This window comes from Exophiala oligosperma (genome assembly GCF_000835515.1).
Source record: "Exophiala oligosperma strain CBS 72588 unplaced genomic scaffold supercont1.2, whole genome shotgun sequence".
NCBI lineage: Eukaryota > Fungi > Ascomycota > Eurotiomycetes > Chaetothyriales > Herpotrichiellaceae > Exophiala > Exophiala oligosperma.
Genome location: NW_015622819.1, coordinates 2,106,331 through 2,124,549, shown reverse-complemented (window position 1 = coordinate 2,124,549; position 18,219 = coordinate 2,106,331). Strand labels below are relative to the sequence as shown.

At 51.0% G+C, this 18,219-nt stretch overlaps 8 protein-coding genes across 9 annotated transcripts; 3 read left to right on the top strand and 5 right to left on the bottom strand.

Moving 5' to 3' along the window:
• Positions 1–80: 80 nt before the first annotated feature.
• PV06_02208 lies at positions 81–2,882 on the bottom strand. Of its 2 annotated transcripts, none has more exons than XM_016402859.1 (3): positions 1,650–2,882; positions 1,197–1,594; positions 81–1,140 (listed from the first exon to the last, which is right to left on the bottom strand). In XM_016402859.1, exons 1-3 carry the CDS (start codon positions 2,678–2,680, stop codon positions 449–451), a joined length of 2,121 nt encoding a protein of 706 aa, XP_016266756.1. In that variant the 5' UTR covers positions 2,681–2,882; the 3' UTR covers positions 81–448. The 2 variants fall into 2 exon arrangements, with proteins under 2 accessions (XP_016266756.1, XP_016266757.1); XM_016402860.1 differs by having other exon boundaries at positions 1,197–1,582.
• A 179-nt stretch (positions 2,883–3,061) lies between these two features.
• On the top strand, positions 3,062–5,107 carry PV06_02206 (uncharacterized protein). The gene has a single exon (XM_016402857.1). The coding sequence runs from the start codon at positions 3,167–3,169 to the stop codon at positions 4,232–4,234; it is 1,068 nt and encodes a 355-aa protein (XP_016266754.1). The 5' UTR covers positions 3,062–3,166; the 3' UTR covers positions 4,235–5,107.
• On the bottom strand, positions 4,232–5,039 carry PV06_02207 (uncharacterized protein). Its single transcript, XM_016402858.1, has 2 exons — positions 4,503–5,039; positions 4,232–4,457 (listed from the first exon to the last, which is right to left on the bottom strand). Exons 1-2 carry the CDS (start codon positions 4,924–4,926, stop codon positions 4,396–4,398), a joined length of 486 nt encoding a protein of 161 aa, XP_016266755.1. The 5' UTR covers positions 4,927–5,039; the 3' UTR covers positions 4,232–4,395.
• Positions 5,108–5,648: 541 nt separating the features above from the next.
• On the top strand, positions 5,649–7,980 carry PV06_02205 (uncharacterized protein). Its single transcript, XM_016402856.1, has 3 exons — positions 5,649–6,037; positions 6,098–6,296; positions 6,353–7,980. The coding sequence occupies exons 1-3, from the start codon at positions 5,953–5,955 to the stop codon at positions 7,704–7,706; spliced, it is 1,638 nt and encodes a 545-aa protein (XP_016266753.1). The 5' UTR covers positions 5,649–5,952; the 3' UTR covers positions 7,707–7,980.
• PV06_02204 (uncharacterized protein) lies at positions 7,936–9,164 on the bottom strand. The gene is made up of 4 exons (XM_016402855.1): positions 9,006–9,164; positions 8,843–8,879; positions 8,280–8,691; positions 7,936–8,124 (listed from the first exon to the last, which is right to left on the bottom strand). Exons 1-4 carry the CDS (start codon positions 9,022–9,024, stop codon positions 8,074–8,076), a joined length of 519 nt encoding a protein of 172 aa, XP_016266752.1. The 5' UTR covers positions 9,025–9,164; the 3' UTR covers positions 7,936–8,073.
• A 209-nt stretch (positions 9,165–9,373) lies between these two features.
• PV06_02203 (uncharacterized protein) lies at positions 9,374–11,663 on the bottom strand. Its single transcript, XM_016402854.1, has 2 exons — positions 11,242–11,663; positions 9,374–11,179 (listed from the first exon to the last, which is right to left on the bottom strand). Exons 1-2 carry the CDS (start codon positions 11,463–11,465, stop codon positions 9,532–9,534), a joined length of 1,872 nt encoding a protein of 623 aa, XP_016266751.1. The 5' UTR covers positions 11,466–11,663; the 3' UTR covers positions 9,374–9,531.
• A 2,489-nt stretch (positions 11,664–14,152) lies between these two features.
• On the top strand, positions 14,153–15,591 carry PV06_02202 (uncharacterized protein; the record flags this gene model as incomplete). The annotated part of the gene is made up of 2 exons (XM_016402853.1): positions 14,153–14,645; positions 14,759–15,591. Exons 1-2 carry the CDS (start codon positions 14,462–14,464, stop codon positions 15,589–15,591), a joined length of 1,017 nt encoding a protein of 338 aa, XP_016266750.1. The 5' UTR covers positions 14,153–14,461.
• A 445-nt stretch (positions 15,592–16,036) lies between these two features.
• Positions 16,037–17,987, bottom strand: PV06_02201 (uncharacterized protein; the record flags this gene model as incomplete). The annotated part of the gene is made up of 5 exons (XM_016402852.1): positions 16,037–16,490; positions 16,589–17,088; positions 17,153–17,364; positions 17,437–17,653; positions 17,712–17,987. 5 exons carry the CDS (start codon positions 17,985–17,987, stop codon positions 16,037–16,039), a joined length of 1,659 nt encoding a protein of 552 aa, XP_016266749.1.
• Positions 17,988–18,219: the final 232 nt, after the last annotated feature.

The following is an 18,219-nucleotide window of genomic DNA, read 5'->3' as shown; positions in this document are numbered from 1 at the left end:
GTCTCGCTCTTTTCCTCCATGACCAACTTGTGCAATTTTGATGCTAGTCCAGAAACTACCCAATTTGCAGAATGTCGAGATCGTTTGAAGGGAAAGGTCAATTGAATCGATGCTCTGAGCATCGTAAATGCCACTATTGTTATATATATCACTGCAGGCGAAATTGCCAAACCGCATATTCACCCAAAGCCTTCCCGCCCCAAAATAAGGAACCTATATCTACCAATACTGCTAATTTCCATCTGTTGTTATTTGCAATTCCGTTTTCCCTGAGGACAAAACTTAACCTTCCAATATTGATTCCAATAGACGCCCACAGGATCCCGAGAGTTGCTGTGATATCCTGATACCCCGACACCAGACAGTAGACATTTTTTAAAAACGGCCCGCACTCGTCACATCATAAACACATAATGAAAGAAGGGTTTTTGCGTTTCTTGCTGCAAGCTCATACACTGAACCACTCGCATATGCAATTGGAGTTCAGCTGTTGTGTGGCGTCTGTTCCGCGGCGAATGGCCCATCTCGCTGGTGAGGTCGATGATGGTGCGAACTCGCTCTCTTCAATTGCAATTGTCGCTATCGTGGGAATAGGCATAATTTGCCAGTTGTTGAGAACTTGCATTTGTTGACAATATGGCTGTATGTTGTTGTCAGGTTTACGCTTCTGTACCATTTTGACCAACTTGGGAAAATCTGTCGAAGCGCCTCTTCGTCGGAGTCTTCTCCTCATTCCATCCCAATAGCCATCCGACGTTGTCTGGGCCGGAGCTGAGCCGGTCTGACTGGCAGGACCTGTGTACGATTGTGTTGCTTCCGAGTTAGGCAGAGAATAGTGGCCAGCATAGCCAGAAAAAGCAGAACCATCCGGGGGACCTGTCGGCATGCTGGATGGAGCAGCTGTGGTGGCGGCGCTCTGGTTATCCATGTTCTGAGTTAAAAATATCCAAACTTCACTGATGGTAGAGTTCCAAAAACAAAACCATGGCTGGTCTCCGATCTTAAGATAAGTGGCCATCCAGTCAGGATCATAGCCGGGGGCATTTGGGTTATTGTCTCCTCCACCTCTTTTCAGGACCTCCGACATTGGAACCGACCTCTTCATTTTAGAGCCCGGAGGGTCGAGTGCGTCGCTAGGTACTGAATGCGTATGTTAGTTAGACGGAAACTGGTGCGATGTCACGTATGGTACTCACAAATGACAATCTTATCAAACAGCGTACTGAAGAACAAGGCAACACCTAGTTGATCATCATCCTTGTCGATGAATGGTTTTAAGCCATAAGAGCTGCCGTTGAAATCAGGCGGTTGTGGGCCGTATCTAAACAGCTGTGGAAGAACGGAATAATCGTCAAAGGTCACCGACAACGGAGGACCTGAATCGTCGTCGGTTTCGATAATACTGACTCCAAGCTTGGCATTGTTCATGCAGTCCCAAACACCGGGAAGTCCAGGGTCGACCACGCAAGTGTCGATCTGATCTGTTTGGTTTAACGGTATCGTCCAATGCCCAGTCGGGCAAGAGGGCGTCGAGGGCCCTGTTGAGGCTGGATCGGCATCGAGCCATACCGTCGTAGTCGCACTAGCACCAGACCTGAGTCAATATCAGCTCACAAGAATGAAGGGAAGCATGTTAAGACCAAACATACGCAGCTGCTCGTTGAGCCCCTTTCTGATTTCCTACCACCCCTCCAATCACACCTCCCAAAACCCCCGCCAGCACAATAACCACAAACAGTATGATCCATGCCCATAACGGCAAACCGCAACACGTTCGCCGCATTTTCTGTTTTACAAAGCCTTCCTTCCGCGCTTCTTCATCTGCAGAAGTTCCGGCTCCAACTGCCGTCAGTTCGACATCTGATGCAGAAGTGGCAGCTGCGGGTGGTACAAGGGTACTCGTTCCGGACTCTTGGCCAGGGCTCACTGCCTCGTGCTCTAGTCTCGCCATGTCGCCCTTTGCAATGACATTATCGGCATACCGACTGTATGGAGGTAGTTGTTCGACATGTCCATCAGTGCCTATGATATCGCCCACCTCGTCTCCTGATGAGTTCGAACCAAGCACCGGGAAGCCCATTGGCACGTTTGTCTCTGCATTGTCCTCTTCAGGTACCGTGTTCTGAATGTACATGCCATATGGATGCTCGGGACCGCCATTGGGTAAGGGCCGCTCCAGTGGTCTTATCGTTGATTCACTCGCGATGCTAGATGCACGGGTCATCTGAGGATACATGCCATAAGGTTGGCTAGGAGCAGTAGGTCCACGATAAGGACTTTGACTGCGAGGTATGGAAAATCTTGAGGATGTGGATAGTCGATTGTCTGCCATCGACCGGGACAAGGTAGAGGTAGTACGATGGGAATCGGCGGGTTGTTCGGCGTCGGGTTTTCTGTCAAGTGGAAAGGAAGAATTCAAACTGGGACGATATGAAGGGAGACTCGGAGGAAGGTATTCTCGTAGGTTACTTCGTGGGTTGCTCGTGCGGTCTACGTTTAGCTCTTCGGGCCGGTTGTCGATTGAATCGATCGGACTGAGGTCGGGTGAGGAGTCGCTGGGATCGATGGCGTAATCGTCACTGAAGATGTTTGGATTTTGTCTCTCGTTTGAAGACCTCCTCGATGCGTTTTCCTGTCCCATTGAAGAAGATTCGATCAAACTGGGAGGCCGTCGCGCCATTGAGGCGCAGCGCCACCCCTTTCAATTTGAGTTGCCAAAAGTGGTGTTCAAGGATCAGTAGAAAAGGTTGACGATGGAACCACGTCGAGATAACCAGATTTGGGCGTCGAGAGAGGTGAGGAGGATATCGAAGAGGGAGTGCAGGAGGTTGAAGTCTCTTCTGGCGGAAAGGTGATGATGGGTGGTTCGGTTTAGCCTCGAAGGGTCATTAGCGGTTAGTGTCTGGTTTCCTTGCGAGGCCTGATTCATTTCGACCTCTGGGCTCTGAAACCCGCCGCTTCACGGGCTTGGCAGCAGAATGAGCTAGCCCTGATCGGGTGGCTCTGACACCGCGTCCAGGGACGATCTTTTGCTCCGTACAAGAACCTTGCGACCCATCATCTGCCAGGCTGCCCGATCCATCTTGCAGCGCTTGATGCATATTAGTTTCCCCGGCCGCCTTCAGTATATGCCTTATGGCGACTGGTTGTGCTATTCTCCTAGGCAATGGCAGCAGCAGCAGAAGTGCAGGCCTTGCTGCGCTTCCTGACGAAAGATGCCAAACTTCCTTTGGCTGAGGCCATGTCAAAGATCAATGGTCTACGAAAAGAACAATTGAATACTCCGGAGAACATCTCCAGAGCCAATGAAGCCACTCTTAAATCTATCTTTACTGATGAAAAAGTTCTAAAGCAGGTTCTCAATGCAGCTAAGAGAGTTTCGAATCCTAAGAAACGTTCTTCTACCCAGGCGGATTCATCTGCTCCGAAGCGGGTCAAAGCAGAACCAGGTGTTGCAAACGAGGAGTCCTCACTTGAATTTCCAAAAACTGCGTTGACACTTGAGGAAATTGAAAGCCTCACAATCGAGACGAACCGAGCTCCTCTCTTTCTTGCCTTCACCATCGCAATGCTCTCATATACCCACTCAGAGCAACCTTTGTCCAGTCGCTGGAGCCTCGCCCAGGCCGTTGTTAGTGCAGGAGCTCAGAGCAAGGCCAAATACTTGGGACTTACATCTGGCCCGACAGCAGAAGAAGATGGATGGGCTCAAGGTCAGCCGAAAATCAAGATCATGGGTAGAGAAATTGCTGTTATGAGAAGACACGTCGTAGCACAGTCCGATGACCACAACAGTCCAAGTACGGCATTCTGGGGGTTGGATCTCGAAGCCCTTCGCAGGTCAAATGGACCATTGATTGGTCCTAGAGATGGGCATAGACAAAACGGCCCCCCTATTCACCAGCCTTCTGCGCCTCGAAATTATTTGTTGAAGTCGATGGTGGTGATTGAATCGGATGACGCACAGACTGAGGAAGGAAAAACACAGAAACAAGGCAACAAGCCGTCACCAAAGAGCATGGCTGGCAAGAAAGAAGAGGCTGCTGCAATTATGCTTAAAGCCATCGACGCCGTCTGTCAAAGTTGGGCCTCCACTCTCAGCGACGAAGACCTTGACCGAAGAGCTCAAGCGTGGTACATGCTGGTCAGACCTGAGGTAGAGCAAGGGCAGGCTGGCTGGGGACAGAGGGGCAAAGTGCATCTCAAAGATATACTGAAGTTGAAGAATGGATGACCGAGCAAGTGAGGTTATTTATATTGAACCAGCTACGGGATGATCATGCTCAAGAAGACGGTATAACAATCCAGTTCCCGACAACGCCAAATACCGATTCAGCGACGAGCGCAAGGTGGTGTTACAACAGTGAAGGACGCATCCTGCAACGGATAGCACATCTACTGTCCTCCCGCAGCATTCTGGTCTGATGAATTCCCGGCTGATTTAGGCCCAACATCACCTACGTTGATCAGCCATGCCAACACTGAGGTCGATCTGGACTTACCTTGCCAAAACTTTTTGTCTACCTTGTTATCCTCCTCTGCAAGTTGATTGACAGATCGCTCATGTCTTTGCTCCATCTCCTCGTTGTGCTTTCTCACTTCAGGATTGTCTTTCTCCGCGGCTGACTCGGGACGGTGGATAGCTGGACTTCCACGGTCGCTTCCAGTGTCAGATTTTTCCGTTGACTGTGCTTGGGATGAGCCCGATGAGGATGCAGTTCCCATATTGGCTGGGGCTTCGGGTCCAGGATGCTCTAGATGGGATTTTGGGTTCTTCTGGTCCCGGCCCTGCTCCATTCCAGACTGTTCGCTGCCATAATCTTGGTGTGCGAGTCTTCGTGGTTGCGCAGCATAGAAGACGCCCGCTTGACGAAGGACGTGTGGTGTCCTCGGTGTTCGCGATGCTAGACGAAGAATTGGCTGCATTTTGGGAATTGGTTCATCGATCAATATGTTACGATGATCAAGAGTACTGTAATGATTTCCTGAGGACAAATATCTATAGTATCCTAGTCTACAAGTAGGAGGGGTTGATTACATGGCTGAGCAAAAAATGTCATGGATGCGACTTCTCGATGCGTGGAATTGCCATGACCTCATTGAATGCCCAGCCTCTAATACTCACTAGCACAACTTCCGTTATTCTTCACATGTACGGAGTACGCAGTGCTCAGTACACAGAGGGCCTCTTTTGTATCTTTTTTTGTCTAGCACAGCAATTATGTCTATCTCATGGCGCGAAGGTTGTCTCTGCCTACCTCTATATGCCATGATATGGCCTGGACTTGAATATTGCGGGCTGTAGACTTCTTCACACTGCCTGGGAGAAAGACACCGTCAGGAAGACTCCTTCCGTTGCCATGACGTAGAATGTAAATTTCCAGGCGTGTTTTCACCCCGCAAATCGTCACAACGTCGCGCAACAAGGCAACGAGTTACAACAACCAGCATCATCATTGTGACCATGACTACTGTTCGTCGCTATGTTTCGTGCGGATTTGATCTCCGGACAGTGACTGGCTTTTACTCATACGAGTAGGGAGAAGTTCACGAGTTACTCTCATTGTGAGGTGAACCTGAACCCGAGTTTGTAAAGGTACTCGATTTATATCGGAGCTTGGAGCTTTGGGCTCTTCTTGTTGCTCATGGCAGTAGTCTAGCGTAAAGCAGTGGCCATACAAGTCCTCGTACTGTACTCGTGTCCATTGACTGCTCCTCGTTGCCTTGGGTGCCTGTCTAGTAGCGCCACATCCTGTCACAAAAGGCCAGTTCTCCATCATCATCAGATTCAACGGTGAAGACAGTCTGACGTCAAGGTCTCGACACGCTCACACACTCCGGCCCTTCTCTTTCCTTCTCTTGACTTGTTTGCTCCCATCATATTTCTCTCCATCAAACTCTTCTCTCTTCTCCTGCTTCCCTAACCATTTGCACAGAGAATCATCATCCACCATGAAGTTCTCTCTGTCAAAACTCCTCGTCGTTGCTCTGGCTTCTACCGAAGTTGCTGTTGCCAGCACTTGGTTCGGCAAGACTGGTAAGCTCAATTTGATCCTGGCATCTCTAGACTTCTCAGCTGAAGCTGACTCCAACGCAGTTTACAACAAGTGGCATGAGACTGAGCTCGAACGTTGGTTGTCTGACCACGATATTCCCTACCCAACTCCCGCAGACCGAAAGGATCTTGAGAATCTAGTCAAGGAGAATTGGCAAGCCAAGGTTGTAGAGCCAGTTGTCGCGACCGGTGACAAGGCCAATGACCACTATGGCAGTGTCAAAGATTGGATCTTCGACAGGTTAGCTGCGCACATACTCTTGACCACCCTGTCCCCTTTTACTGACTTGGAAACAGCTGGTCTGAATCTTCTCTCAAGTCTTTCCTCGATCATCACGGTATTCCCGCCCCTCAGCCACGAACCAGAGACAGTCTTCTGGCCACAGCTCGTCACAACTACGAAGCGGTTGCCAAGAAAGCTGGCCAATACTATCACTACCCGGGTGACTGGTTATACGCATCTTGGTCTGAATCCGATCTGAAGGAATTCCTCGATGAACGTGGCATCCCGGTTCCTCAGCCCACAACTCGTGATAAGCTCATTGCCCATGTCCGACGCAACGCCCGCTTGGCTTCTCTCAAGAGCTCTGCGGCTGCTTCATCTGCCAGTGCCTCCTTCTCGAGCGGTGTCGCAGCAGCCAGCAAGTCAGCTGCAAGTGCTCAGGCTAGCCTTACTGACGCTCTCTTCGACGCATGGTCTGACAGCAAGTTGAAGGAGTTTTTGGACAGCCATGGCGTTCCTGTTCCACAAGGCAGCAAGAAGAACGAATTGATTGCTTTGGCACGCAAGCACCGTGCTGAACTGGAGAACAAGGCCTCTTCAGCTTCCGGGTCGGCGGCTTCTGCATATGGTGCAGCCACTTCATCTGCTGGCAATGAGTTCGCTAAAGCCACTGATGATGCATCTCTTATCGCCGACGAAGCCTTTGACAATGCCATCAACACTTGGTCTGAGTCTCGTCTCAAGGCTTACCTTGACTCTCGTGGCGTCCCAGTTCCCCAAGGTAGCAAGCGTGATCAACTCTTGGCCCAGGTCAGACTGAACAAGCACAAGGCTGCCACTGGCTGGTCCGCCTGGACTTTTGATACCTGGACCGTCGATAATCTGCGCAAGTATCTCGAAGCACATGGAAAGAAGGCCAAGAAGTATGCCAACGCCAACCGAGATGAACTCCTCAAGCAAGCTCAAGACTCGTACACTTCAGCCTCCAAGTCTGGTGGTACTAGTTACGCGTCGGTGACTAGCTATCTTGCCCAACAAACCAACGCCGCCAAAGACTCCGCCTTTGATACCTGGTCCGACAGTGAGCTGAAGTCATATCTCGACAGCTATGGCATCCCGAATTATCAGGGCTCCACCACCAATGAACTTCGAGCGATGGTCAAGAAACAAGCCAACTACTTCCGATATGGAACCACCTCCCCCTCAGGAACCATCTTTGAACGCCTTAAGAGCAGTTTGCAATGGCTCCTGGGTCAAGCGCAAGGAACTGCTGCATCTGTCTCTGCAGAAGCTGCTGCTACTGGTAGCTCTGCTGCCAGTGTTGCATCCAAGAGTGCAACCTCTGGTGCCTCTAGCGCAAGTTCGGCAGCCAGCGCTGCATCTAAAAGTGCTTCCAAGAGCGCTTCGAGCGCCAAGAACGAGTTGTAGACAATCAAACAAAGGTTGGCTCTCACGGAGTGGTGGAAACAATAATGCGTCATTACTACGATACCCCCCGAATACGTACGGTGAGGTTATGTCAGGTGCATGCCGGAGTATCGAAGGCCCGAGGGTGTTAGTTACCAAGTCTATAACACCTAGGTTTGGGGTTTACGGCATGAGAATTGAATCGACACTCGTCACGGTTCTTATGCACTTTGTACTTGTATGTTTTAGAGGTTCCATAGCTACGAATAGCAACAAGACATGACAAATTTAGAGATTTGTTTGATATTGTTCATATGAGTACATGTAGTATAACCTTTCTTTTTCCTGGCATCCTGTGTCCCTAGGGGAGTCGAATCATGTAGTTTGTTCAATGGAAATCCGTCTTTTTGAAAGGCAACAATTTTCCCACGACAAGGTACTTTTTTCAGAACGATTCATGTCAGTAAGGGGTATGATGTTATCTGGGTGTGACGTTTTGAAGGATGTGATGATGTCCCCCCGAGTGTGACATTTGTGGGTTTGGGTTTGGGTGTGTGTGTGTGTGTGTTTGTGTGTATGCTCCGTGGCACGTACCTTTTCATCGAACCTCTCGATCCAACCCTGTAGGTTCTCACGCTGTTCGGCGGTGAGGTCCTCGCAGGGGTCCAACGGACCGTCGAGGTCCTTGGTCAACATTTCCTCGTCGAAACTCTGGCAGGCCAGTCCGCGGGTGGCGTCACGGCCGGCGAAGTTTTCGTAGGGACCCCCGGGGCCGTAGAAGTTGCGGCCGGCGGTCACGTCGTAGACCTTTCCCCGGACGGCCAGGTAGACCGGCATGTCCTTGGTCCCGTTGTACTTGAGGAGGGTCCTCGGGGTGTAGGTCTGAAAGACGACCGGGGATGGGCCCTTGGGGAGGGTCGGGGGGGAAGAAGGTCGGAGTCGCCAGTAAGCCAGGCTCAGCAAGACCAACAGGAGGGTGAGGTTGAGGGGGGTGGCCAGGGCGGTGCTGTGACGGAGTAAATGTCAGCAGAGCAGCGAGGGGGAGAGAGGAGAGAGAGAGAGGTGTGGTGGTGAGGACGGGGCACACGAGATGTGACACGGTGAGTCGAGTTCGAGGCCGGACTTTGATCGATCAAAAAAAAAAAGAGAGGACTCACATTGACTCTCGAACCAGTTGATTGTGCGCTTCAATCTCTGAATCAACGATAGAAGTGGGATACGATTAGCCCGTGAAACCAACATCAACAATGCAGCGGAAGAGGATGGGGGTCGAGGGTGCGGCCTGTGGTTCAACAAAGGTTGTCTTTTACTCGTACATACCAGGTGGGATCCCCGACATGTTGGGCGGCGAGATGTGAGTGACGAATCTTTGTTTTGGAAAAAAAAGAGAGAGGGAAAAAATGAGTGGTTGTTGGACTCTTGAATGAGTTACAGTACAAGACACCAATCTCGCTACGTACAAAGTACAAAAAGGTTGCGCAGTCAGATGGTGGGATGATGGAATGAGGAGGAATGATGGAGACAGAGGAAAACAATAATGTGGGGGGCATTTTTGTTGGTTGGAGGGGTGTTTGCTTTTCAATTCCCCCGGCCTCGTAGTACGGAATACATGGAGCCCAGGCTGCAACTAATAAAGATATACGGAGTACTGAAGAACTGATCATGATCATCAGGAACAAAAGCCATGTGTCCCAATATACTAAGATCCTATCTAACTATCCGTCATTGCTCTTGAAGAAAATTGTAGTCATCCAACGCTGCATCTGCTAGGTATATGTCTATCCCCCTATATCGCAAAATATGACAGTAAAACGCCGAGATGGCGATCAGCTCAAGATCTTAAGATCTATCTTACCTTGTTTAACAAACCTCGAACACCCTCCAAAGTTCGCTTGACCACCTGAACCAACACGTCTCTAGTATTCTTCGCACCATTCCGTGCGGTGAAAACAGCTCCCCAAAGCGCCATGATGACACCAACCAGCTTCAAGATACGTCCGAGTTGAAGCTTGAGAAGACCCTTGCGAGTATATTTGGCGTCCCAGTGACGCCATTGGGGGAACATACATCGCAAGGTAAAGTCGATCTGGGTACGTGGGTAGACGGTCGAATTCCAACCATCTTCAGTCACGTACCAGGATCTGCATCCGCCAGACAAGAACACGGAATTCTTGAGTTGGGATTGCAAGTCTGACGTCCACTTGCGCTCAGCAGACTCTTTGACCTCCCAGGTGTCCACGTCGCCACGAAGGATGGGGTCGATGAATTTGAGTGAGTAATTCACCATGTTCTCCGAGGCAAGAATAACGCTGCTGTGGCCAGTAGCTGTGTTGGGACCAAAGATCATGAAGAAGTTGGGGAAGCCATCCATTGCCGTGCCCATGTACGCCTGGGCACCTCCTCGGTCAGCCCAGGTCTTGTAAAGCGACCGACCATCACGGCCGGTCACATCAAGAGGGTGAAGCCACTGGTTCGTCTCGTAACCATTGGCCATGATGATCACATCTGCGGGGACGGTGCGAGCTTCGGTCGGCACCTTGGAATCAGTCTTCGACATGGGCGGGTAGTATCGTCCAGGACCGAGGGTCACAGAATGAGGCTGTATGGAGGTGATGGGCAAGCTCGTGATCTCCACATTGGGTTCCTGCAAGCACTTGAACCATCCTTCGTCCACCACGCGTCGTTTGCAAAACACTTCATAGTCAGGCGTCATGATCTCGTGGTATTCTTCGGGGACTATCGAGCGGAGATAGGCAAGGAGTTCTTCACCCTTCTTGCTCCGTCGGTGCCGCGCACCTTCGGTCGGAGAGAACAGGCTGATGAACTCGGCTTCAATGGCGGTGAAGAACAACTTGCGAAAGCTGTTCTGGAAGCCTGGAACATGCTGACACAACCAGGGAATCCATTTTAGGTAAAATTCCTTCGCTTCTGGCGGCATGAACGGGACCGCCCAGGGTGGAGAACGCATAAGCTGAGTGACAGTCTTCGCTCCGTATTCAGGTTTGATAAGTTGAGGCATCACTTGTCCAGCGCTGCAACCGGTACCAATGACAATCACGTCCTTTCCTTGCAGATTCAGGTCGGCCTTCCACCTGGCCGTGTGCACAATCTCGCCCTCGAATGTCTCCTTGCCGGGCACATCCAGAGGTGGTTTTGGCTCCACGAGACCTCCCACGGCGCTGACCACGACCTTTGCGCGGACAGTCTCTGTGTAGAGGACCGACGAGCCCACTCCCTTCTCTGCTTCAAATGCGTTTCTTTCATAGGTGGCCATGTCCCCGACGCCAGGCGCGAGATGTTCCAGAACGACTTCCCACTCTTCTGCATCGTCCATCCAGCGCACGCTTTTGACGGATGTATCGAACTGGATCTTGTCAAGGATCTGGTACTTTTCGCATGTATCATACAGGTAACGAACGATTTCCTTGCCCGAGGGGAAGAGGGTGGTCCAGTATGGGTTCTGATTGAAGGAGAAGGAGTATAGAATGGCTGGGCTGGCGCACAGGGTGTCGTGTCAGTCACTGTCATGAAGTGAACGAGAGCTACGTATACATACATGTCGCATGCTATCCCAGGGTATCTGTTTGAATACCACGTCCCACCAAGGTCAGACTGTCGTTCGAAGATGCGGAATTGGTCGAAGCCCAGGACCGAACGTAATCTGCAACCCATGGCAATGCCAGACTCGCCAGCACCGATGATGAGGACGGGATAGTAGTTATATCCTGATTTGCTGCCCTCGCCGACATGGCGGATGTGATTGATTCTCTGCGCCATCATGTCCTTGCAGGTTGCTATGTGACACACCGTCTTTGCGGGGTAGTGAGGCTAGAAGTGAGGGTGGTTGGCAGAGGAATGGTGAAGTAGAGGAAATACGTCAAGATGCTAGAGTATAAGAAGTGAAGCGAAGGTGGTGTAGAGGAAAGATGGATGCATCCATCTAAAGGGCGAAGATGGGAGGGAATAAATTAATGTTAGATGATTGAAGGCCTGACTCGAATGCATAGTATCGCCTGTAGGACACGTCGGGCGTCTAGTCCAGTCCGACGTCACTTGGTAAATAGTCTTAGAGGGAAAGGACAGTACATAGGTATGAGTAGGTATGAGTAGGTGCCTAGGTCGTTGCGGAGTACAGATACTCCGGGTACCCATAGGCCTATTGTCCTTTTACCGATGAAAAATGGCAGCTCGCCGCTTTAGGCACTCTCCTCTCCTGAGAGATTCCTGAACTCCTTGTCCTTTCTTTCTGCCGCATCATTCCTCCACTACACCAACTTTCATCAACGGAGCTTGTATGAGATTCATATGTCCTCAAACTGCTTAGTTGGACGCCTCATATGTTACTCTCTTACCTTGTAATGATCGCTCAACCTAGACAAGGACACTGGCTCCGTGGATACGTCCTCATAATTTCGACTCCTTCACAGATCTGGCAGACTCTACTTGTGATTCATGATTCATCCAGCCATCCATATCCTTCAGATCACGAGTCTTTCCGTCACCACCCCATCGTTGGTCACGACTTGTCTGATCTGGCCGCCATCTCCATGACTCCTTCAACATTGGATCCAAAGATCTCCCTTCTACCAGATCTGAGATGTATTTTCCAATCACAGGAAGCATCTTGAATGCATTGCCTGAATCTCCCGTTGCGACGATCAGACGTGGATGCTTTGGGTGTACATCAAGCAGCCAGTTTCGGTCACGCGTATCAGTGCACCAACACACTTTCTCTGTCACGAATGGCCTGTCCTTGAACCGTGGCACAGTCTTGGCTAGAAGATTTCTGATCTCTTTTCGTGACTGATGCGGAATTGTGTCCCCTGGGTTTTGGGCGTTCGATCGTGGCTCGCTCGTTTTACGCCCGTCGTCTAACGTCACCTTGTGAGTGAAACCAGGGAACTCGTTGCAGAATTTGATCTGCCCGTCCTCGCTGGGCTCGAAAAAGAAACCTGGGAAACCCTGCGTCAGGTCTGGCCTTCCTTGACCTCTTGGATCGACTTACCTTCTTCTAGGTTCATCACCACCGGGATATCCTTAAACGCTGCACACTCTTCCGGAGAGAGTTGTATGTGGGCCAGTGTCCAACACTTTGCCTCTAGTTGGCCTTCTGTATCGAGCAGAGCATCGCTCCAGGCACCTGTGCAGAGAACCATCCGGTCGGCAATCCAGCGGGTGCCGTCTTCGGCAATGATGCCAGTGGCTCTGCCTTGGCCGTCCAGCAACAGAGACTTCATCGTGGCTGACTTCCCGCTTGCAAACTTGACTCCTAATTTCGCAGCCTCATTGCCCATTATCCGCAATGCCTCCTTTGCATATGCCCAACCTGCTCTCCTGTGATAGAAACCACGCCAGTTCGGCAGCGAGCCGTCTCGAAGCTGAGGGACGAGTTTATGGAAGTCCTTCTCCGACTCGAGCCATTGCACATTGTCACCTTCGCCACAATCGATCCAGCTCTGGTAAGCACGACTACAGTAATCAGTTGCCTCGTCGTTTGTGCCTGCTGTGATCAAGCCGACTTCGTGCCATACTGATTCGAACAATGGCTCCTGCCAGCCAGCCAACGCTTCTCGACTCAGTCGTGCCGTCAGAGCTGTGTCATTTCGCATTCCGATGATCTTGTTGATGTCGTACCCGGCCGAATCGGGCGAGGGGTATGGGAATCGGTCTAGACATTGAATGTTGGTGTAACCCCGTCTAGCCAAGTGGACTGCCGTGCTGAGGCCAAAAGTCCCTGTGCCTACAATCAAGATGGACGATGACTTTGGGAGGTATGCCATGGTGCCTTGTTCTTCAAAGAGTCGCTACCCGTTTATCAATACTGCCAGCAACACGCCTAAACGACGATCAGTTGGCAGGACGTTTTTATTGTTACCAGATCAATAATGTTTGATATTTTTTCCTTGTCTTAGCCTCCATGCAAGGCCATCCCCCGCCTTCCGACAATGCCACTCACACGTGAGGAGCGAAATGAAAATACAGTGAAGAGCATGCGAAACTGATGCCGACTGGCAACGGGATGTAGTGGATCAGCCCAGGAGAAAAAGATTAATTCCCTTACCGTTGATCGCAAGGGTCAACGAGCAGACTCTCGGACCGTATCATAGGCAAACCTGCTCATGTCAGTCCCCATCGAACTCGCTTGAGCGATCCCTCGTCAAAGTCGTTGGGTGCGTGACCTCGCAATGACACCGGGCACCGAGAAACAGCCATGTGGAGGGCGGGACATGATTGAGGTTCTCCACTTCATGCTTATCACGGCACATACGCTGCTACAAGTACTCGGGATGACTTGCCTGTCCATCACCATCCACTCTCGTTACCATTATGCTGATCCGTTTTTGAATTAGTCACAACCTCGGTCCCCATCCCTCGTCGATTTTGTTTGTCTGTGTGGGAAGGTCCACGCGTAGGATTCCAACTTCTGGCAAGTGTTGGTAGAATCAGGGTGGTGGCGTTACGAGTCGGTGAAAAGGCCCGACAGGAAGTTAGTCATAGCGCTCGCGTTGACTGGCAAGACCTGACCGAGATGTTTCCCAGGAGGCTGGACATTTGAAGGGGAAGGTTTACGGAACGAGTGATACCTGGTCCCAAGACGTTTGACACCCAAAGTTGCAAGCACTCAGCCCAGCGGACACCGACACCACGAGGCCTGAGAGAGAGGGAGAGACGCGGATTCACGATATCGAATTGTTTCCCAGGCCTGGAAACCCACAGAATCTTCCAATCCATCCTTTTCGCTCGGGTGAACGTCTGCCTTGTCGTGGAGGGTGATAATGCTCAACGTGTGCCTGATTGGCGCCGGCGGCGTGGGAACCATCGCAGCATACGTCCTGGAAAAGTCTCAGAGGTGTCGTGTCACGGCGGTATTACGATCCAACTACACCGTGGTTCGAGATCATGGCTTCGATATAGATTCGGTTGATCATGGTCAAATCCGAGGATGGAAACCACATCGAGGTAAGCAAGCCAGAACTAATCATCACGGCCATCTTCTTGTCCTTTCTTTCTCAGACCTTTTCCATGAAGCTTCGTACGGAGTACCATTCGTGCTAATTTAGTATCGTCAACAGTAATACCTTTTCTTTCTTCCGCACCGACAGACCAACCGTACGACTTTATAGTCATCACCACCAAATCCATCCCTGATCTGGTGGCCGCACTCATCCCCGACCTGAAACCACTCATCACTCCAGGCAAAACCAGTCTCGTCCTCATCCAGAATGGTTTGGACATTGAACATTCATTTGCCTCTGCCTTTCCCGAGATCCCTGTACTTTCGGGGTTGAGCATGATAGGTTCCAGAACGACATCCCCTCGCGCGGTTTTCCACGAGGATCCCGACCAACTCAGGATAGGCCCTTACTATCACCACGTCGACGACCCTCTCCCACGCTCCACCCAACTCGAAGCCGCACGTACGTTTGTTGAGGTTTACAATGCCGGTCTCTCGGATGCGAGGACAATCCAAAAGTCTGGTGCTGAATGTGTTTTGGCCGAAGACATCGTCGCCGCTCGTTGGCGCAAGTTGTTGTGGAACGGTTCTTACAACACAATCTGTGCCGTACTCAGAATGTCCGTGGGGGAAGTCCTCTCGAGTCCAGGCAGGAAAACACTTTTGGAGCCTGCCATGCGTGAGATGGCCGCCATCGGTACAGCAGCGGGATACGGAGAAACGGTAACGGAAGACGTCGTACAGTTTTTGTTGAAAGACACCCCAGACACCAGCCCATTCAGACCGAGCATGTTGGTTCACCTGGAAAAGGGTCAGCCCTTGGAATTGGAGGTCATTTTGGGCGCGCCGTTGAGGGTGGCAAGGGCCAAAGGCGTGAAGACGCCTGTGCTTGATCAGATTTACGAACTTTTGAAGGTCGTTCAGTGGCATTTATTGCGGCAACAGTCCTGAGGGGAAAGGAACGAGGAGCGGTCGGATCAGAGAGTTGATAATGAGAAAGATAACCCCTATATAGGATTTGTACAAGGAAAACCATTTTTAACTCGTTCTATTATCCTGATACATTGTATCTTATATGTATGTGTCTGGTAAGACTAGTATCTCTCAAACAAAAGAACCTTGTATCATACCATGCATATGTGTTTGTTAGTACCTCTAGAGCCACTGTTTGCCCATGAAAGTAGTTGCGACACCTTCACGCCCTTCGTTTGGGACACACACACACAAGGCACGTAAAGTTCAATAAATCGTAGCTACATATATCGCTATATACATCGTAAGATACTCCATCGCCAAGAAAGAACGTCAGTTGATCGTTCACGCCCAACCATACTCCCTGTCACTGTCTCACTGAGCCGTGAGTACCTATGAACGTACCCGTGGACGTTCTGGTAAACTAATCACTGGTCGAGACATAACTCCAAATCCTCCTCCACATAGGCTGACTATAATAATGGTCCAAGAACTTCTCCTGCTCCTCGGTCAGAGGTTGGTGTCCCGTGACCAAGTCGATCTCGCTCGCCCGCCTGATGCTGGTCCGTCGAACGATCTTGTACCCGATAGTGGCGACCAAGATGAGAGGCACTCCCAGGTATGTCATGAAGAAGTCGTAGGCGCTCAGAGGGGTGCCACCGACGGGATACAACGCGTCGGCGAAGAGACCGACCAGGACCAAAAAGGCACCGACGCCCAAGAAGATGGGCGCGACGGGCCAGAATCGGGCCTTGTACATGTACTTGCCTTCGAGGATGGTGCTTTTCTGAGCGCGAATGGCGGCGTGGAAGCGGATACTGCAGATGGCGAGCACGACCCACGCCGTCATGAAGATGGTGGAGGCGACGCTGGAAAACCTGTTGGAAACAAAAAGAAAGAAAAGTTAGCCAGAAGTTGATTCCCAGGAGCTTTGCTAAAACGCAAGGGCCATTGAGCAGCCAAAAGGAAAACTTACCAGGCGAAAATCGTAGCACCCGTGTTGGAACAGTTGATGTAGGTGAAGGTAATGGTGAAGAGTGCCGTGACAAACAGTGACCACGTAGGACGACCCTTGTTGTCAACCTGGGCAAGCTTCTTTGGAAGCATGCCGGAGAGTGCCATGTGTCGCATGACGCGAGACGCGATGTAAAGAGGTTCCAGACCACCGGTCGCGGAGATGACCAGGAACGAAGCATTAAGGAGCTCGGGAATGCCTCGGATTCCGGCGTCATTGAGAGCAATGACCAGTGGTGAGGCGTTGATGCCTGAGCCACCAAGAAGACGAGGGTCGTTCAGAGGCACAAGGAGAGTGATGAAGATGACGATCAGCATGAAGAAGAAAAAGACTCGAACACCGACACTTTTCACCGCTCGGGGCATACTGTGTCGAGGATTCTTCGTCTCGCCGCCCATGATGCCGACATACACTTGGTCGCCGACTCCCCAGATTGCATAGATGGCGCAGAGGCATGTTCCCTGTCAGACTGTCAGAGCCAAATATTTTTCAAAGCTAGCACCTGGGTACAATGACAGATCATACCTTGACGTTGTGGAGGAAGGCTGGAAGGTCACGCCAGTATTCGCCGTCGTGGACTTTTCCTGTTGGGCCAGCACCCCCAACCATTGCGGCGGAGGTGAAAATAAAGATCAGAAGAACCACGACCTTGAGGACAGAAGTAGCATATTGAACTTCTGCAAAGACCCGGTTGGGGCACGCGTGAATACCAAATGTAATAATCAAGATGATAGTCACTGTATTCGATTGGTTAGCATTGGAACACATTGGCACAAGGATCATTTCCTGTGCGATCAAGGGTCACTGACTCCATACTGCCACAGGAACTGCATCGGTCCAGTACTGTATAATCACATTGAATGCCGCGCCTTCAGCAGCAAGCACAGTTGTCCACGCCAACCACTCTCCAAAGCCTATTCCGAAAGCCAGGGCAGGGTCGATGAACCTGTCGGCGTAGTCGATCAAACTTCCAGAGACTGGGAAAGCGACCGTCAACTCGGTCAGAACTTGAAGTGTAGCCACCACCTGGACAGTCATCAATCAGCACACGATCAGTTTCAAGCATCCCGGTCGGTCATCATACCATGGTCATAACAGTCGTGTACCCGATAATCATGTTTCCAGGGCCAGCGTTTCGAAGCGCTTTACCGGTCGAAATGAATAGCCCTGAGCCAATATTGCTGCCCAATGTAACGATTTGAATGTGACGAGAGCGGAATGAGCGCCGATATTTGCCTGCATATTCCTCACCATAACGATTGAGTGTCTCGCCGACGGGGTTGACTGTCCCAATCTTCTCATCATCCTGCGAAGATATTTCGGTGACGGGTCCAGAAATAATCTCTTTGGATTCCATCATCTTGTTGACCGACCTAGATGAGATCTGCTGGAAAGAGTTGTACTTCCTCACCTGTCCAAGGGGATGTGGTGTGGCGGCGGAGGTACGAGAAGAAGAGGTGTTCTGATTCTGGCGATCAAGACTTGCCCGTGGGGAGTCTCTCTGGGACTTTATAAACCAAGTCATACCCCAGGACCGCCAGGGGTCGAAGCAATCTCAGTCCATTGCCCGTACTGTAGATGCTTCAATTGCC